Source organism: Notamacropus eugenii, chromosome 2 (assembly GCF_028372415.1).
Source record: "Notamacropus eugenii isolate mMacEug1 chromosome 2, mMacEug1.pri_v2, whole genome shotgun sequence".
Classification (NCBI taxonomy): domain Eukaryota; kingdom Metazoa; phylum Chordata; class Mammalia; order Diprotodontia; family Macropodidae; genus Notamacropus; species Notamacropus eugenii.
In genome coordinates, this window is record NC_092873.1 from 480,801,678 (window position 1) to 480,829,589 (window position 27,912).

General features: G+C 38.0%; 1 protein-coding gene across 1 annotated transcript in view; it reads left to right on the forward strand.

Annotated features, from left to right (window-relative positions):
* Positions 1-234: 234 nt before the first annotated feature.
* The window catches only part of TMCO1 (transmembrane and coiled-coil domains 1), a 39,360-nt gene continuing 11,682 nt past the window's right edge, over positions 235-27,912 (forward strand). The window contains exons 1-5 of the mRNA XM_072648760.1: positions 235-366; positions 3,241-3,318; positions 15,702-15,761; positions 18,309-18,355; positions 19,243-19,310. Of these exons, the coding sequence (XP_072504861.1) occupies positions 297-366; positions 3,241-3,318; positions 15,702-15,761; positions 18,309-18,355; positions 19,243-19,310 (323 nt within the window). The 5' untranslated portion in view covers positions 235-296. The remainder of the gene's footprint in view (positions 367-3,240; positions 3,319-15,701; positions 15,762-18,308; positions 18,356-19,242; positions 19,311-27,912) is intronic.

Below are 27,912 nucleotides of genomic sequence, written 5' to 3' on the forward strand. Positions count from 1 at the left end.
CCTCGCGGACGAAGCGCTCCCTGATTGGCTGCCTTTCCGCCCAGCCTCTCTCCCACACCTTCCCTTTTCCTCCCTTTCCTCTGCCCCGGTCTCCTTTTCTAACGTCTTTCCGCGCGGATCCGGTTCCCTGAGCCGGAAGCGGAAGTGGGTCTTCCCGTCTGTCGGGGTGTCGCCGTATTGGCGCGGGTGGTCGCCGTCACCTGGTGATCTCGCTTCGTCTGCCCCTCTCCGAAGCCGCCGCAGGTGTTTCCACGCCCCCTGGGGGGGGGCTCGGAGAGCTGGAGCCGCGGCGCAGGATGAGCACCATGTTCGCCGACACCCTCCTCATCGTGTTCATCTCCGTGTGCACGGCGCTGCTGGCCGAGGGTGAGGGCGGGGCGGGGGCCGCTCTCCGCTCTCTTGGGGGTCCCCTGCCTCGGGCCTTGGGACCCAGCGCCCGCTCCCCGGCTCGGGGCTCCGAGCCGTTTAACAAAGGGTTTATTAAGCGCCTGCTGTGTGCACCACACTAACCTCCCCTCGCACGGTCTTACCTGCACCGTATGTATGAAGTGGGGGACGAGGGTGGGCTCGCCTCCGGACTCCGGCACCGGGCAGCGGGGCGGTGGGGGGCACGCCGCCTAACCTGAGTCTCAGCTTCTCCTATCGACATATCCCAAGCACCACTCGGAGTGCCTGCGTCCCTCGGAGTTTAAGTGCAAGAGTCCGGTCAATGCCGCTTGTTAACGGGGTACACAGTAGGCGACTAACAAATGCTTATCGATTGGTTCCTGGCAGGTCCCTGGGTGTGCACAGATGAATGCAGGTAGAAGGAAGTGATGGGTGGCCAAAGACCAAAGAGTTCTAGGAAATATAGAAGGGGGTGGGGTGGGGTGAGGACAGGTATTTGTAGAGAAGGTAATAGCTAACACATGATCTTTAGCTCTTACACTTTTATGTCGTAATCTGGTATTTCCAATAGGGTATCTTCATCAGGATACCCCGTCATAATAAATTCTTAGAGATGGAGGATCCTGTGAGGCAAGAGATGAAATTTCAGATTCTGGGAGCATAGAGTAGTCCAGGTTAGATGGAACTAGGGTGTGCCGTGGGGAACATAAAAGAAGGCGAAATGTCATTTGTATGTGTAATTCATCCAGTGCTGTAACTGCTCTTTTTTTCTTTCTGATGTTCTGTCGGTGTATTTCGTTATTACATTGTATTCAGAGATGACACTCGCTTTGAGCGGTGTCTTGTAACAAAGTAGAAAGGTTAAGTGAAACTGACAATTCAGTGACCTCATCTGAAAGTGCTTGCAACTTTCTGCATCTGGAGCACTGGGAAAAAAAAGAAAAGAAAAACAAATTTAACGTCACAAGTATACGTAAACAAAACAAATTCCCTCAGTGGCTGCATAAAAATAATCATTTGACACTCTAAATCCATCACCTCTCTGTAACGGATAGCTTGTTTGTTCATAGGTCCTCTGGAATTGTGGTCATTGTATTGATCATAAATTTTACAACCTTCAGAGTTAACAGCGTTATAGAAATTATTTTGGTTCTACCCGTTTAATTCTTCCTCAATTTATAAAAAATCAATATTTTTCACTTTTATGACTGATATCAAGTTGTTATGGTTCTGCTTACTTTACTGTGCCTCAGTTCATATAAATCTTTCCATATTTTGCTGTTTCCTCATTTCTTAAAGCACAGTAGTACTCTTTCACATTCATATGACATAACTTCCTCAGTTGATGGGCATCCTCTTCGTTTCTATTCTATTTTTCCAAAGAAAAACCTGTACTACCAAGTGAAAATTATTAAATCAATTTGTTACTGGTTAAAAAATAGATCAAGCAGATTAGGTATATAACATATAGAAGCAAATGTATCTAATATTCTACTATGGTGTAAAACTCAAATAGAACTGAGGGCTACTAAACCATAAGTAAGAATCCCTGCTGCCTGCATATTGACTTTGGAAACCATTTATTAATATCTTCCATTGTATTTTTATTTATTTTGTTAAGTAGTTTCCATTGATATTTTAAATCTGGTTCCAGCTACACTTGGGAGTTGTATGCTCTAGTATTCCATAAGCATAAAGACCCAAGCTACTGGCTTGACTCACTATGGCAAAAACCACTGGGAAGTTGAACAGCTATATGGAGGAAATTAGATTTAGACCATTGTCTTACACTCTATTCAAAGATAAACTCCAAATGAATGTGACATAGATATAAAAATTCACATAATATACCAAACAGGAAAACAATTGCTTACCAGATCTTTGGATGGTAGAAAAGCTTGTTGCCAAACAAGGAACAGGGAGGATCACAGAAGATTACATGGAATTTAAAAGTTTTTGCACTAACAGATAACATTGATTTTAAGATTAAAAGGGAAACAGTTAACTGGAAAGAAAAACTACAGCAAGTTTCTCTGATAAAGATTTCATTTCCAAGATATTTAAGGAACTGATGCAAATAAATAAGATTTTTCAGTTAATAAATGAATTAAGGACATAATCAGGCAGTTAAAGAAACCCAAGCCATGTATATTAAAAAAAATTCTCCAAATCGCTAATAGAGAAATCTAAATTAAAGCAACTCACATTTTACCTCATATGCATCAGAGTGGCAAAGGTGACAAAAAATGAAGCTGGCAAACGTTGAAAGAATTGTGGGGAAAATGGACACATTGATTACATTCCATAAACTTGGTAGGGTGGGAAGGGTAAGTGTTGTTACACCAGTGTCAGCTCATAAATTGTCCTGGGCCCTGAACCTAGGCCCTGGACACAATTCTAGTCCTCTTTCTACCATATAAGTTTTTTATTTTTGTGAGGAGGGGAATGGAATTTAGTGTTGGTTTCCAAGGGTCTTCTAGTAACTTCTATCGTCTGATAACTGGTTTCTGACTGCAAGCCTGACAGGTGGAATTTCCTATCATCATTCTCTCGTTAGGCAGACTGTTCAGACCGATGTCCCATGGTTTAGTATCTTATGGTGGTCTGAACAATTCTCTAGTTGGTTTCCCCTTTTTTTTTTTTTGCCTAGGAGAGGCCTCAGAATAATGGTTTTACTAAGTGGTAAGGATATGACTCTTATGAAGTACAAGTTCTCAATTCAAAATCAATTCCTCTTTGTATTGCAATGTTTTTCTCCCACCAGGATGGAACTAAATGGATATTTATGCTACCAACACATCCTGTTAATTGAAGAGATAATTGGTTTAATGTTTTATTTTTTGATGTTTTCAGGTATAACTTGGGTGCTAGTTTACAGAACGGACAAGTATAAGAGATTAAAAGCTGAAGTGGAAAAGCAGAGCAAAAAATGTGAGTTTCATCACTTACTTAATTCCATTTAAAATGTATTAAATGCTCACAGAATTTATATCATAGCATCTACTGTATTGATAAGAAAAGTTTGTTCCACCAACCATTTTCTTGCTGCAAGGTTTGACAGATTTAATTTAGATTGAGAAATCAGCCCCCAAAATTAGGAACTATGTGAATTTTTTATCTTAAAATTAAAAAGAAAACTCGGAGAAAAGTGGCATGTTAGTATAAACACACTTGGAGTCTAGTGCTTCCCATCTTCAGTCCAGGATCCAGATTAGGGCACCTCATAGTCTCAGGAGGAGTCTCAGAAGATGTTTGTCTGTCTCTTTAACTGCCTGATTATGTCCTTAGTTCATTTATTATTGGAAAATCTCAGAAAATCTTGAGACAGTTCTCAAGAAACTGAATGTATGTGGCCAGAGTACATCATGGATTGCAGGCCTGTACTGAAATGTTAGCATTGTGGGGATACTGATGGAGCCACACACTCTCATTTGTTCCTCATTTTCTCTCTCTCTCTATGACCAGCCCCCACCATTTCAGGCCAGACATCTTTCTGATGAAGTCCTTCATACCACTGTTCTTGCAGATTTGCCTCTTTGGTATTGGTATTGGGTTGAAACCACTGTGTATTGCTTCATTGTTCAATCCTTAAATTTAATTCATCAAACACTTTGATAGTCCCTTAAAGGTAGTAATACAAGATCAGTGGAAGACTGTTGATGTAAAAAAATGAGCCTTTGCTTTTTTCTTTCTTTTTTTATTAGCTATTTCTTTAAAGTTAAATCTTCATGGTTCATTGGACTTAAGTAGGAAAAGACAGTGGCCCTTTAGTCTAGGTGGGTTCTTTGGCTTCCCTAGCATGTTAGATGTTCAGATTCTTCTTGGGTTTTCTAAGTGTGGGTGTGTTACTTTTAAGCCACTATGGATCTGGGTTGGAGTATCTTATTCAGAAGAAGCAGGATAGGTGAAAGGGAGTGGGGTTTATAGTGGGATAACATTGTATATTAAGAGAAACTTAATGAGAATATCATGGAAGCCAGCGGGGAGGAACTTACTGGAGAGCATTTGGGTGAAGAACAGTGGGAAAAAGAAGTAGATTTGTCACTGAAGTATACTGGAACATGAAGTAGATGAGTTTGGGGGAAAAAGCTTATAGGTGTGGCACAAAGATAGGGTATGATAATAGTGATAGGGGACTTCTTTTATCCAGATATCTGCTGGAGCTCCCTCTTTGGCAAAAGCAGAGGAGTTAATAACTTTTTTATTTGACTTAATGATAATTTGATCCTTCAAAAAGCAGAGGAGCTAACAAGAGGGAATTATATATTTGATATGATTGGACTAACTGGGAGAAACTTGTTGCCGAGGTACAATTGAGGGCACTTTTAGGAAGAAGTAGCTGCTTGCTCCTTGAGTTTGTGATATAGGAAGAGAGAAAGCTGGCTAAGGTAGGTAACATTCATCCTTTAAGGCAGGAAAAAAAGAGCTAGGATCCCACGACTAATGTGCTGAAGGAGAAATCAACCCAGAATAGATGGGAAACTGTCAAGAATGAAATTCTTAAGCCACACAGAAACATCTGAACGAAAAGAAACAACCAAGACGATCTGAAGCAACCAGGGTAGGGGCACAGGAGACTCATGAAGGAAGTCTTTCATAGAGTGGAGGTTCCAGATGGCCTAGTGGAGAGGGGGCAGAGGAGAAAAAGGACTGAGAAGAGGTAAAAAGGGAGCACAGTGGGCATAGAAGTAGATCTAGGAGGGGAAGGAGGCTTTTAGAATCTGAAACGTGGGTTAGAGGAACAAGAAGTATACATTTGCTAGGAAATTTACATTTTAGAGACCTATAATAAAAGCATTCTCTTGTGCTCTTCCCTCTCCAAATGCTAGAGAGCTAACAAGGCAGGCTGCAAGTAGTTTAGGCAGGAGGTCTGGTTTCCCGTGGTCTCAACTGAGTGTGGTACCAGCTTAGTAGTTGTATTCCCAAGATGGTGGAAGATGAGAAGACATAATGTGTCGAGCCTAGACTTAGCCTGATATCTAAGGCTCAGGTCCAGACAGGCTATTAATCCTTCCCTGCAGTTCCAGTCTTCTGAATCCTAGTGTAGTATTCAACCTTTGCCTAAGGTTCTTTGCTTTCCAGCTTCTGGCAAGGTCTCTGACACTGTGGGGGAGCACAACTGATGAATTTTTGGCTCAAGTACTTCTGAAGGCTGTTCACCAAGTGACAGAAAGGTTTCAATCTGTATTGGTGGAGGTAATATCCACCCAAACAGAATTCAGAGACAGGATTGTATAGGGGGTAGAGTCTGGCTCAGGATCAGAGTCTGTCTCATCTTTGCCATTTATCTTTGTGACAATGGGTAAGTCACTTCTCTTTTGTTTAATGGCAAACTACTTCGCCTCTCAGTCTTCATTTCGTCATCTGTAAGAGTACCTTTAGTAGTACTGGGATGAGGCTCAAATGAAGTTGTATAGTAAAAGTGCTTTACAAATCTTAAAGTGGTATATGGCCATTCTTGTTCTAATTATTAATACATAATGATTTGCCGTCAAAGGATATTCTTGACTCATTGAGGATGTAGTCCAATCAGAGTCCCATGACTTTTTTATATGAACTGTTGTGTAGCCGTGTTTCACAATTGTTTTGAACCTGAGTAGGCTTTAAAGTTTTTCCTCATTAAATTGCATCTTACTTGTATCAGCCTAAAGTTTTGCTTTGTCCTTGTTATTGGATCGTTACTCTTTCATCTATTATATTGGCTGTTATTGTCAGCATAGTGCCATCCAAAATTTTAATAAGCATGCCATTTATGTCTTTAACTGCGTCATTGATTAAAGTGTTGAGCTGAACAAGATCTGAACTATAACCTTGTATTTCACTAGAAATTTCCTGGCAGGGTAATGTTAGTCTATTTATCATCATCCTTTGGATCTTGTTACTTACCTTGTCCAGAGTCCGTTGCACTGTCACCAAAACCATATCTCTCCAGTTTATCTGTGAGGATGTTGGGAAAGACTTTGGCACATGCCTTACAGAAATCAAATTAGATCACGTGTGTCTTTCTCCTGATCTACCAGTTTAGAAAACCTTTCCCCCAAAATGAGGTGAGTCTTCCTTGTTCTTCTTTTGTTAAGTTGCCCTTATTTTTTTATTGATACCTGTTGCTTTTTACATCACATTCATTTCCAATTATATCGCTTCCCCTGCCCACTCTGGCAAGGCACCCCTTGTATTAAGATAAATAGTAGAAGAGGTGCAACAGTTAAGCAACTAACCAATGCCACAGTGCCTCCTCCAGCCAGTGCTCCAGCATCGCTTGGTTGGTTTGCTTAACTGTTGCCCTTTTGCTTTTTATCTTTATTACAAAGGCAAGGGGTTGCTTGCCAAAGTGGGCATATTTGTACGTACGTGTGTGTGTGTATGTATCTATGTATATAGATACATATACATGCATGCACGTACACACACACACACACACACACACACACACACACACGATATTCCATACTCATAGTCCCCTGCTTCACTGAAGAGAGAGAATTAACCTTTTATCTACCCTTCTGGGCCAGTTAGGTGGCCTCAGTGGATTGAGCTCTGGACCTGGAGTAAGTTCAGATCTGGCCTCAGGCACTTAATAGTTGTATGACACTGAGAAGCTCACTTAATTGGTGTTTGCCTCAGTTTCCTCATCTGTAAAATGAGGATAATAATAGCACCTGCTTTACAGAATAAACGCTATATAAATATTAGCTGTTATTTTCTCGGAAGCTGAGCCTGGTCATTATCATCACAAAGCATTCAGTTTTGTTTGCTATTGTTCTGTTTATATTATCGTAACCATGTATTTTGCTGTTGTAGTTTTGATCCTGCTTATTACTTCACTCTGTTAGGTTATTTTAGTCTCCTGTGCTTCTCTGAATTTGTATTTTTCTTATGGCACAATAATATTTATTATGTTCATGCAGCACAAAGCACATCTTGTTCTTATCAAATTTGTTCTGGCTATCTCAGTTATGGCTTTGATTTCTAGGTGCTCGTAAATCAGCCCTTTATGAATAGTGTGTGGGAATTGAAGTCAAGCCCCCAATATAGAGAGAGCGATGAAGCCACACCCTCTTCTTTGAAAGGAGGACCACATTTATTCAGGTCTTGTTTTGGTTATACAACTCCTCTTTTGGCTGATCTGAACAGTCATATGCATAAGCTTTTTCAGTCTGCTGGGAGCCAGGTTATCTAAGTCTGGATACTTAAAACTTATTGAGTATAGCTAGGTGCTCTAAAAAAATTGTTCCTAGTGTTGTTTAAAGATAAGAGAATTGAGTGGACAAAATATCTTGTCTGTTGAGAGATGTGTGTGAATTAACAGACAACTCTAACATAAGGAAAACACATATTGAGCCAATATAAACTAACAACCCTTTTAAACAAATTTCTTTTATCTAGATATGTAGCTCAGTGCAACACACCTGTTTATCTCATTTTAATCATTTTTATCACAAAGGGTTTTGAATCCAGACAGAAAAACAGTTTGATAATAGGCATGGGAAGCTTACACAAAATATGAAAGACTGATTTGAGAAGTGGCAACAGCACTTGACTTTCCTTTCCTCATTGCTTATCAGTACTCACTGAATACTAGAATACACAAGAGACATTTGGAGTTTCCACATTCTTCTTTTAGGACGGAAGCTTTGGTAATTATAGTGGTGGCCTTTCTGGTAATATACTAAGTTAAGAGAATGAGACTTAACCTGCTTTGGGTCATCTGAAGGATTTCAAATGAGGTCCCACAATATTTGTAGGATTATATTAATTTCTTTGTACTTGATCATTTCTTCAGTCTAAATAACTCCATAAAAACCAACACATACTGGCAACTACAAGTATTTTATAGCTTTAGAAAGACTTGTGGAGCTTTTGAGATTTTGTGAGTTGTCCATGATCACACAGCTAGTAATGTAATCAAGGCAGGACTTGAACCTACGTCTTCTTGATTTCGTGGCATGTCTTCTACCCGGTGTGCCATGCTACTTCTCACTGATTGTCTCTTTCTTATAAAACAGATCATGTGGTAGTTTGACTATGGATAGAACTTTTTCTCAGTTGAGGAGACCCTATTTAATGTTGTTAGATTAGTTTTCAAATTGTTCTCTGGTTCCAAGAAACATTGTATGGCTTCTGTGAAAGACTGTTTCTGGTGCATGTTTCATTTGTTTCTGTTCCATCATCATTAGGCTTAGCATGGATACTAGTTGGGGTTCTAGCATATAAACACCAAACTGGAAGGGCAGCATGATCTCAGAATTTGAAAGTCATTGCACTAATTGAACTCATGCCTGAAAGTAAGATTTGCCCTCATTTCAGGATCTTGGTCTGCCAGAAGACAAGGTTTCTCTTTATGAAATTGTTATTTTTTTTAATCCTTCCTCAATCTCCTTTTTCAGTCTTGTTTTTTTAAGCAGCCAAGACAAATTCTGGGGAATTGTTTTCTTGTTTTTCTCTTGAAAGTACTAATTATGAAGAACAAAACTTTGAAAGTTGTAATTATATTTATAATTAATGATGCTTCTGTAGAAATGACTTGAGTAGATCTAACTTAATTTCTCTTCATGTTTTCTCTTTCCAGCTAATTTATTCTAAAACTTTCTTAAAATTATTTTTTATTTCATTAAATATTTCCCAATTATATATAAAAATTTTTAACACATTTTTAAAAATTTTGAGTTCCAAATTCTCCTCTTCCCTCCCTCCCACCTCCTTGCTTCTTTGAGAAAGCACACAATTTGATAATGATTTTACATGTGAAGTCATACAAAACATTTCCATATTAGCCACATTGTAAAAGAAAACAGAACAATAAAAGTAAAGTGAAAAAAGTATGCTTTGCTGGAGGTGGATGGCATCTTACATCTTGAGTCCTTTGGAAATTGTCTTGATCAGAGTAGCGAAGTTTTTCACTGCTGATCATTCTTTACGATTTTGTTCTGTTTTTGCCAGTTTCATTTTGCATGAGATCATAAAAGCCTCACCAGTTTTTTCTGAAGTCATCCTGTTCTTTTCTTATAGCACAGTAGTATTCTGACATAATCTTCTACTGCAGCTTGTTCAGTCATTCCCCAGCTGATGGTCTTGTCTTCAATTTCTAATTTGTTGCCACCACAGAAAGAGTTGTTATAAATATTTCTGTTCTGTTTTCTTTGATCTCTTTGGGATACAGACGTACTGCTTGTAGTGCTGGGTCAAAGGTTATACACAATTAAAGCCCTTTGGGTGTAGTTCCAAATTGTTCTCCAGAATGATTGGACTAGTTTACAACTCTACCAGCAGTGAATTAGTATCCCAGTTTTTCCACATCCCTTCTAGCATTTTTCATTTTCCTTTTGTGTCATGATAGCTAATCTGATAAGAGAAAAGTGGTATCTCAGAAGTGTTTTAATTTGCATTTCTCTAATCAGTAGTCATTTCAAACATTTTTTATGTGTAACTTTGATTTCTTCTTCTGCAAATTACCTATTCACACCCTTTGACCATTTATAAACTGGGGGATGGCTATTTTTATAGATTTGGCTCTGTTTCCTATATATTTGAGAAATGAGACCTTTATCAGAAAAACGTAAAATCTGAAACTTAGGCCACTATTGGTAACCTTAAATTTTGTTCATTGATTGCCTTTGATAGTCTTGATTTTTTGTTCTTCTAGATGAATTTCCTTACTATTTTTTCTAGCTCTTCAAAGTAATTCTTTGGTAGTTTGATTGGTGTGTCACTGTATTGTAAGTAAACTAACTTAGGTAGAATTGTCACTTGTTATATTGTATATTGGTTCAGCCTATACATGATCAATTAATATTTCTCCAGCTGTTTATATCGGTCTTTATTTGTGTGGAAAGAGTTTTGTAATTGTATTCATGTAACTCTGGATTTGTCTTGGCAGATAGACTCCCAAATATTTTATATTGTCTGTAGTTATTTTAATTGTACTTTCTCTTTCTGTCTCTTGTTGCTGGGTTTTGTTGGTAGTATATAGAAATGTTGATGACCTATGTGGGTATTAGGTTTTTTTTATGTTCTGCAGCTTTGCTGAAGTTGTTAATTATTTATTTCAGCTAGTTTTTTTAATTGATTCTTTAAGGGTTCTCTAAGTATACTATCATATCATCTCCCAAGAGTAGTAGTTTTGTTTCCTTGTTACCTATTTTTATTCCTTTAGGTTCTTTTTCTCGTCTTATTGCTTTAGCTAGCAATTCTAGTACAATATTGCATAATAGTGGTGCTGATGGACATCCCTGTTTCCCTCCTAATCTTACTGGAAATACTTCTTTTATCTCTGTTACAGAAAATGCTTGCTCTTGGTTTTGGATAGATGCTAATCATTTTATGAAGGGCTACATTGATTTCCTATGCTTTTTAGTGTTTATAATAGGAATGGGTATTGTAGTTTTTCAAAGGCTTACGATTTTTGTTGGTTTTGTTATTGATATGGTCTGTTATGCTGATGGTTTTCCTAATATTGAATCTACCTTGCATTCCTGGTGTAAATCCCACCTGGTCATGGCGTATGATCCTGGTGACATATGACTGTAATTTCCATGTTAGTATTTTGTTTACAATTTTTACATCACCATTCGTTAAGAAAACTAGTCTGTAGTTTGCTTTCTCTTTTTGCTCTCCCTGGTTTAGGTATCGATACTGTATTTGTGTCATAAAAGTAATTTGGTACATGTAGGACTCATTCCTTATCTGTTTTTTCATATAGTTTACATGGTATGGGTAGAATCATTTGTAAATCCTTCTGGTCCTGGGGATTTTTTCTTATGGAACTCATTAATAGCTTGTTCAATATCTTTTTCTTTTTTATATATATATTAATTTTATTTATTTTTAATGTTCTACAATCACTACCATATAACTTAGATTTTTTTTCCTTTCCCTCCCTCCTACCTTCCCCCTTCCTCCCTGACACAGCATACAATTTTATGTAGGTTCTACATATACATTCCTGTTAAATACATTTTCACCATAGTCATGCTATATAGAAGAATTAAAATGAATGGGAGGAACCATATAACAAACCATAACGTAATACAAAAGAAAATGATCTGCTACATTTTGCGAATGAATTCCATAGTTCTTTCTCTGTATGAGGAAGACATTTTGCCTTAGAAGGCCATTGGGAATTTTTTTTTAAGTTCTTGCATTGCAGTGAAGTTCCAAGTCTACCAGAAAAACTCTCACACACTGTGGTTGTTGCTGTGCACAAAGTTCTCCTGGTTCTGCTCCTTTCAGTCAGCATCAGATCATATAAGTCTTTCCAGGCCTCTCTGAAGTCTTCCTGTTCATCATTTCTTATAGCACAATAGTATTCCATTACATTCATATACCGCAATTTATTCAGCCGTTCCCCAGTTGATGGGCATTCCCTTGATTTCCAGTTTTTGGCCACCACAAAGAGTGGTGCTGCTATAAATATTACACGTGGGACCCTTTCCCATTTTTATGATCTCTTGGGAATACAGTCCTAGAAACAATATTGCTGGGTCAAAGGGTATGCATATTTTCGTAGCCCTTTGGCCAAACTGCCCTCCAGAATGATTGGATCAACTCACAGCTCCACCAACAATGAGTTAATGTTCCAATTCTTCCACATGCTCTCCAGCATTTATCATCTCCCTGTTCTGTCATGTTAGCCAATCTGATAGGTATGATGTGGTACCTCAGAGTTGTTTTGATTTGCATCTCTATAATCAGTCGTGATTTTGAGCATTTTTTCATATGACTATAGATATCTTTAATTTCTTCCTCTGAAAACTGCCTGTTCATATCCTTTTACCATTTATCATTTGGGAAATCAATATCTTTTTTCTAAGATAAGTTATTTAAGTATCCTATTACCTCTTCTGTTAATCTGGACGACTTATATTTTTCTAAGGATTCATTCATTTCACTTAGATTATCAGTTTTATTGGTATATAATATGACAAAATAACTCCTAATAATTGCTTAAATTTCATCTTCATTGATGGTTCGTTCATTCATCCTTTTCATTTTTGATACTAGTAACTTATTTTTCTTTTTTTAATTAATTTAACCAATGACTTATTTATTTTATTGTTTGTTTTTTTCCCTCATAAAACCAGCTTCTAGTTTTATTTGTTAGTTCAGTGGTTTTCATACTTTTCAGTTTTATTAACCTCTCCTTTGATTTTCAGGATTTCCATTTTTTTGTGCTTATTGGGGGGGGATTTAAAATCTTTTTTTTTCCTAATTGTATGCCCATTGATCTGCTCTTTCCCTCTATAATTGATGTACACATTTAAGAGATATAAATTTTTCCATATGTACTGATACAAATCTTACAATTAGAACTGCAAATGAGAAATCTTGTAATTAGAATTTGAACTTTTCCATTTAGAAGATGAGACTTAGCTGAAGCTTTCTAGATTCAATACAGTTATTTGAAATTATGCTTTTGTAATATATTTGGCAAATGACTAAGCAAACATGGGAACCAGTATTAAATGAAATGAGACCAGACCTTTTTTTGGATACTACTCTTACTAAACTTATCACTGTTACTAAAGATATGAAATTTCCACATATACACTACAAACTCTCAGCCCCATGTGTTACCTGTCATCAGATCAGTTCATGTGTGTGTTCATCCTTCATTGCTGAAGAAGACCATGCCATCAGAGAAATGATGATACGACTTTCACTTGACTTTGTTTTGAGTGAGGGAGGGCTGTGCAGGTCACCAGCCTCACTTCTCCTCCAGAGCCATCTGAATCCAGTGACCAGGTATTCATCAGGATGACTGGAGATGATCCAGAATGAGGCAGTTGGGGTTAAGTGACTTGCCCAAGGTCACACAGCTAGTGAGTGTCAGGTGTCTGAGGTGAGATTTGAACTCAGGTCCTCCTGACTCCTGCACTGGTGCTCTATCCGCTGCTGCCCCTCAGATCAGTTAAGACATAACTGAAAAGATTTGGATTTAGCTTCCTCAAGCATTCATGTTTTCATAAAGAAACTGTATACTCCAGTGTATAGTGTTAACTCTAGGGGTAGCTAGGTATTTTAGTGGATAGAATGCTGGGCCTGAAGTTAGGAAGACTCATTTTCCTGAGTTCACATTTGACTCTCAGATACTTACTGTCTGTGACCCTGGGCAAATCACTTAATCCTGTTTGCCTCAGTTTCCTCATCTGTAAAGTGATGTGGAGAAGGAAATGGCAAACCACCCTAGCATCTTTGCCAAGAAAACCTCAAATAGCATCACACAGAGTCAGACACATACCACTAAAATGACTGAACAGCTACAACAACAGGGCAGAAAATAATGAGTCCGAAGGAGAGATCCAGACTGAGGATTGTGAGAAATTAGAAGATGGAGAGGTCATTTTTGCAGCTGGTTAGAATCTGCAGTGGAATGAGGAAGGAGGTGTCTGAACATTCAGTTCAGTTTAGCAATTATTTGTCAAACACCTACTACATGCCAGGTACTTTGCTAAATGCTGGAGATATGAGTAAGAAAGAAAGACAAGGAGTCTCCTCAAGGAGTTTATAATCTCATAGAGGAAGACAACGCATGAAATGAGGCCAGACAGAAGGATCAGGGTAGACACTGGGAGGTGTGCCCTGAGTTGGTGCATCTTGTACCATGAATTTAAACCAGGCATAGATGCAGATGCAAAGTCGAGTGAAAAGAAAAGGGGGATTTCAGCTGAGAAAGTTGTAGAAAGGTGTCTTTTCCTGGCATGCAGCAACTTACCATTAGACCTAACATATACATTCTTAATAAATTTAATTCAGTAAATGTTATTAAGTACTTACCATATGCTGGGGTCTGAGGATATAAAGATGAGAAGGAAACAGTATGTCCTCAAGGAATTTACATTCTACTCTTGTGAAAGAACACATACCTAGAAAATTACATACAAAGCATGTAGAGTGACTTACAGGAAAAGGCTCTAGCAACAAGGAGGATCAGGATATTCTTCCTTTAGGAGGTGACAGTAGGACATGAGTTTTGAACACAGCTCTAGAGTCTTAGCAGGGATTGTGCAAAGACCTGAAGACAGGAGGTAGATTAAAATGTAGAGAGGACATCAGTCAGGCCAGCTTGCGGGGGAATTCAGAGCCTATAAAGTGATAATGCAGTCAGTCTGGAAAGGGAGGTTTGGAGCCAGATAGTGATGGATTTTTAACAATCAGAGGAGTTTGTATTTTATCTTAGAAGCAATAGCTTCCCCTGGAACTTCTTGATCAAAAAATAATATCAGACACATGCTTTAAGAATATCAATTTGGCAGTCAGGTTGAGGTTGGATTGGAAAGAGGAAAGCCTAGAGACAGGGGTACCAGTTAGGAAGTTAGTGTAAGGCAAGAGGTAAAGAGTGTCTAAAGTAGGGTGGTGGCTGTGTGAATGGAGAGAATTGAGGGGATGGATGTCTGATAGACCGTGAAGGGAAAATTGAATAGATGTGAAAGTGATTGTATATGAGAGGAAAGGAAGATTCAGAGATGACTTCAATGTTTTAAACTTGGGTGACTGGAAGGATAATGATCTCATCAACAAACATAGGGAAGCTAGGAAGAGGGGAGGGTTTGGGAGAAAAGATAATAAGTTCTATTTTAGACATGCTAAGTTTAAGGTACCTACAGAGCATATAGTTAGAGATGTCTAGTAGGCAGATAGTGGCATGGGACTGGTGTGTTGAGTTGAATTGACCATCTGTGTACATATGTGGGAGTTAGAGAAGGTAGAACCAGATTGAGAATGGTTAGTAGACCAGAGAAGCTGACAACATACTGTGTATGAAAGGGAGTAGGGTAGAACTATAGATTTGAGTCATTATGGAGGGCCTTAAATGACAAGGAATTTGGATCTTATCCTGTAGACAATTCAGAGCCACTGACAGTTTTGAAAATAGAGGTGGAAGATGAGGGTCCTGTCTGTTTCAGTTAGACCTCGATTGTTTATTTGACATAGCAAGTAGAAGGTAGAACTTTAATTACAACTCTGGCCTAACTCCAAATTCATTGCTCTTCCCAGTAGTTAAATTCCTCTGATTAGGCCAGACAGTTAATAATCTGAAAACTATCACAAAACTTGGGCTTTAATTATAATGGTCACTTCTATGAAGATATTAATATATTTCTAGCACTTTTGTTTGTGGAATTATTTTTATTCTTAGAAAATTATTCTTGCCTAGTGGCAAGAAAACTGACTTACCCATGACTATAGCCAAAGCCATTCAGTGACCGTCTGGTCATTGCTGCTATGTTGTCCATCTCTTTAATAATTACAGTTATGAAGAGTTAATAATTTTCTTTGCTTTTCTGTATTAACCACTCTTGCTTTGTTGATTATAGTGGAAAAGAAGAAGGAAACAATAACAGAATCTGCTGGCCGTCAGCAAAAGAAGAAAATAGGTAAGATTACACCATGGTCTTTGCACAGTCAGTGCTTCAAAGTGCTTCCGGTGGAGGGGGGACGATGAGTAGCATTGTCTCTTATTCTGCCCATTGAAGTTGAGGTGAAGCTGTTAGTTTGGGTTTGCTTGTGGTCGGAGGTTCCTTGTAGGACCGCTTCAGGTATGTTTTATTTATCTTTGAAGCTGTGATTTGTAGTGCATTCTCGTCTGGTTTTGCTCCGTAACCCTTAGCTGACAGTGGGAGCTGAAAGCTCTCCTGGAGGTTTCGTCCTGCCCAGCAAGTGGCATTGCACTCATTGCTGCTGCTTCTCCAGTTCAGCCAGAGCAAGTTGCTTGGATTGTCTTATTCAGAACAAAGTTTTGATGTGCCTGATGTGTGATACTTGGGAGCGGGGCTGGCTAGTGCAAAGGAAGTCTGAATGTGCTGGAGTATTGCCAGCAGTGCCTAGGTTTGAGAACTTGGAGATGGACTTGATAAAATTGATATCGGTGAGTGGCTCTCATGTTTTAAAGTCCAGAGGTTTAAGGTGTAGGGCAGTTTAAACAACTATAAAGAATGGTTGGTCAGTTAATCATTATTTTAAAGGATAGTAGATAATAGGTGGCCCCCAGGCCAAGTGAAAGCAGATTCTAATACTCTACTTAGGATAACTTAAAAACCTGCTCAGCCAGGATTTGAACCCATATCTACCCTTTCTGTCTTGCCTATTTTATCCCTATTGCCTCTCATAATTTAATGGTAGACTCATACTACATGTAGCATTGACCCGTTCACATTCGATTCAGTGGCATTCAGTGAAGAGCACAGGTTCTAGTAGGTCTTACCAAGAGAGTGGTTTCAGTTATGGATCAGTGATAGATTGAGTATCTGTTTTTCTATGAACAATCTTGTTCTGTGAACAATCTTTCTATGAACAATCTATGAACAGTTTGAAAGGTTTGCTTACCAGGTGATGATTTTTTATTTTTTCATTACATGATTCATAAAGGTCACCAGCTGAGGGGTTTGTCACCTGAATCATTTCGGGGAATACCCACTCCAGTATTTGTAACTAATTTGGATTAGCCTTAAGTGTTTTTATTTCAAGAAAATATACTCAGATCAGTCGGTAAGTATTAAGATGCTGCTAAGTGCTGAGGATACAAAGAATGGCAAAAGAGGAATCTAATGGGGGAGACAGATTGCAAACCACTATAGACGGGATAATGGGATAATTGGGGGTGAGCAACAGAGAAGAGGCACTAGGAGTAAGGGGGATGTGGCAAGGCTGCTTGTGGAAGGTAGTATTTTTATCTAGGACTTGAAGGAAGTCAGGGAGGTCAGGAAACGGATATGAGTGTGGGAACTAGCCTGGGGAAGTGCCTGGAATAGAGAACTTACACTCGTGAGCACAGATTGAAGGATATGTTTTCCTTTTTCTTGCCCCCCCCCCCTTCCCATTATGACTAATGTGAAGGTGTTTTTCATGTCTTCATATGTATGATTGGCCTTGTTCCTGGAGTCAAAGATGGAATGTTTCATGTGAGTAACAGCAAAGAGAGCAGTGTCATTGTTTTGCAACATATGTTGGAGGGTGTGAGGTACAAGACTGAAAAGGAGGGGAGGGGGCCAGATTATGAAAGACTTTGAAACAGGATTTTATATTCAATCCTAGAAGTGTTAGGGAGCCACTGGAGTTTATTGAGTATGGAGATAACGTGCTTAGATCTGCACTTTAGAAAGAGGGCTTTGGCAACTAAATGGAGGATGGACTGTGTAATGCCTAGAATTTGAATCAGGGAAACCAATAAGTAGGCTGTTACATTAGTCCAAGTATGGGGTAATGAGGGCTTGCACAAGGGTAGTAGCAGTGTCAGAAGAGAGAGGGGATCATATTCAAGAGTTGTTTTGAAGGTAAAAGTTGACATTCCTTGACAACATATTGGATATTGTGGGTGAGAAAGAATGAAAAGTCAAGCATGACACAAGTTATGAACTTGGGGGAGTGAATGGATGCTAGTGTCTTTGGCAGTAACAGAGAAGAGTGAAGCAGAGGAGAGGATTTGTGGGAAGAGAGAATGAGTTCAGTTTTGGACATGGCAAGTTTAAGATGTCAGTGGGACATCCAGTTCAAGATGTCCAGTAGGCATTTGGAGATGGGCTACTAGAAGTCAGCAGAGAGGTCAGGGCTGGATAACAGGATCCTGAGAGTTTCCTGCTTAGAGGTGATAATTTAATCTATGGGAGCTGATGAGATCACTTAGTGAAACAATAGAGGGAGAAGAGAAGACAGCTCTGTGGGCCACCAGCATTAGTGGATGAGACCTGGGGGAAGATCCAGCAAAGGGAACTGGAAGGAAGACCTGTAGAAAGAAAACCTAGAGAGAGTAGTATCGTGTGATCAACAGTCAGGGTAAACACTTTGTATTATAAAAAAGGAGTTTGTTTTTATGTTTCTGTTGGTTTTGGAAACCAGGCAAGTTACAACTTTATGTTCCCGATAGAAGCATTTGAGAACATGTACTGTGTGTGGTGTGTCTTAACTTTGGCCTTGATTCTTTGCAGAGAGGCAGGAGGAGAAACTGAAGAATAACAACAGGGATCTGTCAATGGTAAGATATGCATGTAATAAAAATACATATGTAACACTTGTAGGCTGCATGCCACACCATGAACTCCGTTCTTCTTTGCCTTTCATGCAGCATCCTACGGTTACCTTATTTATTTAATTTATATTTTAATGATTGGATTATGTTGTTTTTGCAGTCTGCAATGGCATTCTTGTTACTTGCCATGCTTTTGGTCATTTAGTTCAGAGTGGAAGGTATGTTATTATCTATAAAACTTTGTTTTGTTAAGTTGAATAGTACTCTTTTCAGCCCATCTCACAGTTTGTCAGTTGTCCTCCTTGCATGATTCTTGCCTTTTTTCCCATAGACTCTTTGTGTTATCAAACTGTGAAGCACTTTTCTCTGTCATGACTTCATTTCATACCTCCTGATCCTCGTGTCCTGTCAGTATGAGAATTGGAGAACATTGTTTCATTCTTCATTGGTGCCTTTGGGGGATCATTACTATAGCTGTCTTTGTTGTCAGTGATTTCTTTTGGTCTGACATTTCCAGGATGATAAGAAAGTTGATTCCATCACCTATTTATCCTTTATTTGAGGAAAAGCACGTTTAAGCCTTTCTAGGATGAACATAGTGGCCATTAAATAGTTCTGTTTATAGCTTGATTTTCTAATCTGGTTTTTAATATGATTTTAAGAGAGGAAGTCTGAGCTGTGATGCCAGCTCTCATTAACTTGCTGAAGAACTTTTACCCGCTCTCCTCATCTCCTTTTGCTTGAAATTCATGTCATTTTAGATGAGAGAGATCCATTATTTAATTGACGGTTAAAACTTTGTCAAACTGAAATTTGTGTTCATTGCAATTGTATTTTTTCTTGGGGTGATTGCCAGCAGGTATAGTAACTGCTTGTGACGTTTCTCATTGCAGGTTCGAATGAAATCTATGTTTGCTATTGGCTTTTGTTTTACTGCCCTGATGGGAATGTTTAACTCCATGTAAGTAATCCTTCTCTAAATGTTTTTGCCTGACTGTGTACATATGGATGCATTTCCTTTTTTATTTTAATGTTTGCATTTTAATTCAACAGTAATAAAACTGTAAATATAAACGGGGCACCGAACTGGTTTTTAAAAAATGATTTTTTTATTCTGAACTTTAAACACTCAAAAAATGAGTATTTCCAAATACAAACCAGGAGACAAGAGAATTATGTATGAAACCATGAATTTCTTTCCCCTACTGCTTGCCTTTTTAAGTATATAATAAAAATAAGGTGGTACTTTGAAAATTATCTAATTTGTCTGTGCTTCCTTCTGAATTTCTCTTCTCCGTGCCCTTAAATAGGTTTCAGTAGCCCTCTTTTTTCTTTTTTTAATCACCATTGATACTCTTTCATCCCAATTAAAAGCAAAAAAAAAACCAAAAAACCTATTTCTCTGAAATGATCTCTTTAATTATTTCATACAGTGCAATAATATTCTGTCACATTCACATACCATAATTTGTTCAGTTATTCTTCCAGTTGATGAATATCTTTTTCGTTTCCAATTCTTTTTGTTTTCTGTTCATCTCCCCTTCAGAATTTGGAAGTGTATTTTACCAACAGCTATTCCCTCCCTGGTTTTATCTTCTCTCTCACACCACCTTCCTTCTCTTTCCCCACCTCTTTCCCTGCTGAATTTTGCCTGGTTCTACACCGGACTCTGGATACACATGTTCAGACCTCTTTTGTCCAGGTCAGAGATGAGATAATTCCGATGCTCGTACTTCCTCCTTTCTCATACTAGCCTTTTTCTTTCCCTGCTAAAAGCATGCACAAAGCAATCCACACCTGAGTCCTCTGTTGTTCTGAATTTCTAAGTGTCCTTTGAAGACGTGGTTCTGCAAGGACACTTGGTGTTGTCCTCCTGTTAAAATGTTAGCCCTTCATCATCATATAGCCTCTTGCAATTGGGTCAAATAAATTTACTTCTTTGGGTTTCTCTGGACTCTCGTGTTTTTATATCTGAGTGTCTCCTCAGGCCAAGTCTTTTCATTAGAAATGCCTGAAAGTCCTGTATTCCATTAAATTTTCCCGTGTAGGAGTATACTTAGCTTTTCAGGATAAGTTCTTGTTTGTAAGCTGTATTTTTTGCCTTTTGGAACGTTCTATTCCATGGAATATTCTATTTTATTCCTATATAGAGAGGAATTTTCTTTTTTCTTTCCTTTAGAGCTTTCCTTTAATTTTTTTTAAAATCCCTTGTTTCATTTCTTCTAGGTATTAAATTAATTTCCTTATTGGAAAATTATTTTATATTTCCCTTGACGCATTGCTTGCCATTTTGTTATAATATTATTTTCTTTTAGGTTAGGTTTTTGGGTGTCTTTGGATCTGTTATAAGTCTGTTTTATCATGATCTGTTTCTCAGAATGTTTGTTCCTCTCTCAAGTCTGCACTGAGTTTTGTGGCAGGGCCAGGTTCGACATTCTGATGCCCTTTTGGGTAGCATGGTTGGCTTTACTTGGTCCCCTGGATTTCTGTACTGACCTTCACTTTCTGAGCATAGGCCTCCTGTGAATCTTTGAGGTTCAGAGCTCTGGATCTTTAAGACCCTCTCTGGTTTCTCAGGGCAGAGTTATAGGGACCTGACCCCTTGGGTCCCTAGCATATCACTTATTCTTTGTGCTTCCAGGGTCTCCGCTGTGAGTTTATGACTTCTGGAGCTTTCTTTAAAAGACTCCCTTACACATACACACTTGCTGACTTAGGGCCTACTGTCTTTGTTCCATCTCTGGGTGCGTGGGGAGGCAGTGGTGGCACTGGCTTTGCTAACATCTCTCTTTCCTCTTGTCCGTGGGCATCTGGCTGATTTTTCATACAGTTCTGGAATGGAAGTTCTCATGTACTATAATTTTTCATTGAGTTTCTGGATCATTATTCATTCTGGTGTGATTATTTTAGGTTTTTGTTGGAGTGGGGATATGGGAACAGAATAACATCTTGGTTGGAAGCAAAGAGATGTTTTTTCTAAGAATCCTACTATACCTTTTCCAAGTCAATGCAGTAAAAATAGTGTTTTAGTTGACTGGTAGCATTCATGTAAAGTTGAGCTCTAAATGAATGCATGTCAGCTTTCTCTTCTTTTTATAATTTCAGGTTTTCTATATTGTGTATCACTTTCACATATATCATCTTCACCTTCAGTTTCTGTGTAATAACCAGGTTCTTTCTAGAGACAAGAATAATATCCCTTTTGCAGTTGTGTCACTAAAAACAAAGATTTTCATACAGATCCAGATGATGATCTCTCTAAGAGAGTTCAGTATTCTGTGTCTGACAGTGGTACCAAGGGACAGCTTATAGAACATAATTGTTACAAGGTTAGGATGCTGTCTCTTAAACATAGTTTCCTTAACTACTCTATCTGCAATACAGCTATCTGAATTTTTAAAAACTATTTGTGAATTTATTTATGTTTTCAGACCTGACTTCTTCTTAATGCAACAAGTTCTATGAGCTTACCATCAATTATATATTGTAATTCTGCTTTTTTTATATATATTATCTCAACCCAACATTATATAAGTATAGTTTAGATTATGTTTTTCTGCCACTTTTCTCTTGTATCTATCTCTTTTAAGTTTTAAGGTGTACTCTTCAAGTTCTGGTTTCTGTAGTTTTGTAAGTAAATCTGTATTCAGCATAGCCACAGATTTCATCATTTTTATAAGTTTTGATCCCCTTGCAAACTGAAGAATCCTTCTTGCTAGTCTTGTTTTCTGATAGCAAGCACTCCCTTGCCTTGATTATAGAATCCTGGACCTGGTGTCAGGAAGACCTGAGTTCAAGTCCAGCCGGAGACAGTTACTAGCTATGGGACCTGGAGCACATCAAAATAGAGATGATAATAATATCACGTGCCTTCCACAGTTGTTACAAGGATAAGGTTAAGTAGTATTTTGGTGAAAGGCACTTTGCAGACTTTGAAGTGCTATATAAATGTTAAGCTGTTATTACTAGTTTCTTCTTTAGATCTGTTATGCCTCTGTTGAAGTGGAACAACCAAAATCACTTGCAGTGTTTTGGATACCAATTTAACCTCACTTGTTACAAAACATACTGTTTTATTTTCACTTCCCTTTGTAATAAAGCTCAGAAGTCTGGGAGATGAGGGTTTGATTGCCAGTTGTGTCACCCTGAAGAAGTCACTTAACTCCTCTTGGTCTGAGTTTCCTCATAAAATGAGGATAATACTATTTCCCCATCTACCTCTCTGTCGTTGATATCAGGACAGTGTCTTGCAAACCTTACTGTAAATATGAGCTGTTGTTATTTTCCTATTATTTTTTTCTTAACTCTTAGCCCATTAAGCACGTATCATCAGATCTAATGAATTACTCAGGTTTCATTTTTAGATAGCAATTGACAGATGCTGGGAATGTATTTCTATGTATTTGTTGCCTCACTCTTGGAAAAAATGAAATACCAAATCGCTTTTTTCCTACTCACCACCTCCTTGAAACCTTTGACCATGTTTCATCTCCATTGATTGAACATATCTTTTATCTGGAAGAAATTATTATCTAAAGACCTGGAAATTGCATGTTCTTTATCAAATGGTTTAAGATTAGCTTTGTCAACAATCTTTTAGGAGCCCTTTTGTTTATGCTTTTTCAATCAATGAATTATCCACTTGTCTCTTCCTTTTGTTTTCTCTTTCTAAGCTCTTTCCATGTCCGTGACAAAAGCATCTATTTTCTAAGTCCTGTGATAATTTTAAAATAACCATGTTATCTTGGTGGAAACCTTTTCCATGTATTTATATCTGATCTCAGAGAATTCTAGTATAGAATGATTTTTTGCTTTGATACCATTCTCCCAGTAAACCTACCTTGTATCACTGTTTTTCAGTGTATCTTTTATGGAAATGCCTATCTGTTCGGTAATAACTTGGGTCCTGCTTAGAATCTCTCTTATTTAATCTCTATTATCACTTCATCCTGTAGTGTATTTTCCGTCTCTGATCATCAAGATGATTCTTTAGCCAGCTTCCTGTTTTATTTGTATTTCACTTTCAGGGTGCTCTTTGAAGTATTTTTGGTCTACTTTGTTTATTTCTACTTTATTGCTATAGTGTCTCTGACACATTCACATTTATCAATCAACAATACAAATTTATTAAGTCCTTACTATACCTGAAATTGTTCTGGGTGATATAGGGGATACCAGACCATAAGATATGGTTTTTGCCCTTATGGAGCTTATAGTTTAGTTGGGGAAAGAAGATTGAAAACATGAAACAATTAGGAATCTAACTTTATTCAGAACTGTACAGTTTATATGAGAACTACAAAGGAATTAAGTGTCTTTGGAATTCGAAGGAGTATGGGGGGGGGATAGATAATCAGGGGAAGGCTTGGAGGAAGTGGGACCTGGAAGATGGGTAGAATTTGGCTAACTAGAGATCATTCCAGATGGAAAGAATAGCATGTACAAAGGGTAAGAATGAACATAGGGTGTGAAAGCACTGGTCTTACTGAATTAGAAGGTGTCTTAAATAGTCTTAATTAATATTAGATAGGTAGCTTGGGATCTTTTGCAGAATCACAGAATTTTGGAAGAAAGGAAGAAGAATTTCAGAAGAAAAAAGTCACAAGAAGGAATGTTAAAGGGGCCTTCTGGTCTGATTTGGACAAGTGGTTGTCTGAGTTTTGCCATCCACGTTTTATATACAGAAGGGAACCCACTCTGTCCTGAAACAGACCATTCTGCGTTGGCAAAGCTCTCATTGTTAGAAACGTTTTCCCTGCAATTACCCTAAGTTTGCTTCTCTGCTTGGGACCTTTGAGACCACGCAAAACAATTCCTTCCACATTTTAAGCCTTTAAAACTTGAAGATATACTGTCTTGTCTCCCTTAGGTCATCTTTTTTGCAAATTAAACACCCCCAATTTCTTCAGCCAGCCCTTAAATGGTAGGATCTTGAGACCTTCCTGAATTATTCTCCCTTATCCCTTTTTTTCTAAAATATGGCCTCCAGAACTCAATAGGGCATTTTAGATATGTCCTGTAAACTTGTGATTGTGGGCAGATACTTGGGTATAATGGAAATGATGCTAGTTTGTGAATCACAGGTTGCAAGTTTGAATCCAGGCTCTCATTTTATGACATTAGATAAGTCATTTTCATTCTCAGGCCAAGAAAAGTAAAACCTAATAAACTTTTCTCCATATTAAATGCAAGATAACTCATCTACATTGCTCCCAACCTAGTAGGACATGTAAGTTGCAGAAACTGTTAGGTGGTAAAGGATTGGGTAATTAATTACTGAGGAGCTCCCGAAGTTAACCCATATGCAAGTGTTTTTTGGAAAACAGAAGCAATGTTATGCACTTTATGCTGTTTGTAACTTTAAGGAAACAACAACCAAAACCACCCTTGAATCATAATGTTATAGAATCTGTTCTGATGGAAGACCTTGAACTGCATTAAACCATGACCTAGGGTGAAGGACCTACTTTGTAGGGCCCCCCTCAGGGCAGGCATCCAGCAAATTAATTGAAATTGCAACCTCTACTACATCATATTATGAAGAGGGGCAGGGAAAAAAGGTGCTGAGTTTGCAACCAGAGAGTTGGGTTCAAGATTTGCCTCTGTCACTTTCTGGTATGATGTTTGGCAGTTCACATAACTTCTCAGTGCCTCACTGTCTTGGTAAAAGAAGAGATTTTATCTAGATTCCTTCTAAGGCTCCTGTTAGCTCTAAATTTGTGAATTTGTATGTGTATAAAATTAATTATTTTTGGAGATCTTCCCTTCTCCATTTGAACTCTCTCCTAAATAAGAAAAGCATTTAGGCACATTGGAGGTGTTTGGTAGCATTTACGACATTTTGTTTGAGTAGTCCCCTGATTCTACTTTGAGGGAGACTAGGTAGGTTTGTTTCTTTTCTGTCATGTTGAACCAATATTGGTTTTTCAGTTTTTTGGCTCCCTTTTAGTGAGCTTTCCATTCACTGCCAGATTCTTGTGTATGTATTACTCTTTGGTCCTGTTTATTTCCATACTCCATCCATTCTCAAAAATGTTCCTTATTTCTCCAAATTTCTCATACTCATAACTTCTTACTGAAAAATAATATTGCAGTCAACAAGCATTTATTAAATACCAATTAAGAAAAAAATGAGAACAGCAAGAAATAAGTTTCTCTGATGAAGGTCTTATTTCCAAGATGTAGGAAGAATTAATTAAAATTTGTAAAGCTAACAGCCATTCTCCAATAGATATAAACTAGGGCATTTTTCAAAAGAGGAAGAAATCTAAGCTTTTAATAATTGTACAAAGATAATTGTATTAATTATTGGGTAAATGTACATTAAAGCAGCTTTAAGGTTCTCCTTATATCCATTAGATTGGCAAAGATGGAAAAAAGAGGAAAATGACATATAGTGGAGGGATTGTGGTAAAACAGATGCACTGTTGGACCTGCTGTGCTAGTGGAGCTATGGATTGGTCCAGCCATTCCAGAAAGCAATTTGGAACGTTGCCCAGAAAGTTACCTAATTGTATGTTAGACCAGTATTAAAACAACAGATCTTGTGCAGCTCATCAAGAGAAGGTGAGCCAAAATGAAATAAATTGTTTGGGGCAACTTTAATGGCTGTGGGAGTGTTAGAGCAGGAGAGTTGTCATATTTTGAGGAGAAAATCTTATTGTGGCAAAAATCATATCATAAGCTTTATTATATATCTGACTTTTGTTTCTTGTAAGTACTGGTATAAAAGCTGGATACATTGGGAGTCTACCTCAGTTTTCTCTTCTATAAAATGGGAAAAATAACACCTACCACACAGGATTCTTGTGAGGATCCAATAAGATAACATGGAAAATACTTTGCAAAACTTAAGTTGCTTTATACATGTTAACTATTTGCTTAATTTTTTGAGAGGCAGCGAAGTAGTTAGAGCATCGACTCTGAAGTTAGGAATACCTGGGGTCAAATTCAGATTCACACACTAGCTGTATGACCCCGGACAAATCATTAAACCTCTGTGTGCCTTAGTTTCCTCAATTGTAAAATGAGAATGTTACTAGCATCTGCCTTCCAGGGTTGTTGTGATTATCAAATGAGATAGTATGTGTAAATTGTCTTATTTTCTCACCGCCCTGCTTTGGGGGCTAAGTTGATAAACTAATTTGACTCTGGGTTTACTAGCTAAGAATCTTCACAGAAAATGATTACATTTTATTAATATCTTTATGATTTAAAAAAAAGTTTGATTTGGTAGGAATTTGAAGAAAAATTCTTTAGAGGGAGAGAGAAAGTTTTTTGGCCAAGGACATTTTTGAAAAGCCCTCCAATTTCTAGTCACCTATTTTAACCAAGTGTTATGCCCCTCCTGTGTCCGATGCCCCCTTTAGTAGAAAAGAATCTATTATAATCAGAACAACAGGAAAGGATCTGGAAGGGATCTGAGGATCATGGAACATTGAATCTCAGAGTTTAAAGGAATTGTTGAGATCATTTAGTCCAGCCATGTTATTTTATAGATAGGTAACCAAAGCCCATATAGGTAAAGTGAAATAGAAAATTTATTTTGCCTTTGTAGACACTGCTGTAACACTGACTAAAAACTTTATTAATTTTGAGAATAGGAAATTACAAGAAGAATAAATTATTTCCTCTTCAGTAGTTCCCACATCCTAAGAAATAACGCTGTCATATGTTACATTTTGGGCTTTGTAATTTTGTGAGTCGTCATAATCTTACTGGAACCTGCTGGTCTACCTCCGTTTTTTTTTGCACTCTTCCTATACAAATTTAAGTTTTCATAAAATTTGAGGTTTACAAAACCCCTCAGATGCTATCTAGTTTACCCAAAGCATGGATCTCCTCTGCGGCATTTCCTTTCCCCTCCCAAAGCGACAAAAATTTATTTTGTGTAGTGTGTAGGGATTTATAATTAGAGATCCAGGGTTCAAATCCCAGCTATCCCATTCGATGATAATAGCAACAGTAGCTCACTGCCCCCTTTCTTTGTGTGAGAATGTCGAGTAGAGTGCGCAGTGGGAGCATGTCCTGCAGCTATGCCTGCTCTTAGACTGGATTATGGGAATAAATTTGGCAGCTGTAGTTAATAATAATGTTCCCTCTGCAGGCTGATTCATAGAATGGAAAAGATAGAGCAGATAGCTTTTCACTGTGTCTTCTCCATCCCTCCATCCTGTTGTTGAGCTAAGCCATAGTTAGCAAAGGGACATTTAGTGGGAAATTTCTCTGTGTAGAAACTTCTAGGTGCTCTGTAAGCGCTGGGATTGGTTTCTTATTGCAGTACTATCGAAATATCCCCTCCTGGAGAATGTAATTTTTTTTATGACAAAGTTCTTATAAAGAGAAGGTAAATAATTGATTTAACATCATTTACCAAATTGCTGCGTGTAAAAGGGGCGACTTCATAACTGAACTGCTTTTCTTTGTGTAAGAAAGGAACATGTATGTAGGATCTCTAGTGATTTAGAAATGAGAACTAACATGCAATAGGAAAAACACCTCAAACTGAATGCACCTCAGATGCTGTCTAATTTTCATTGCCACTTTTCGTTGAAATAGTTTTT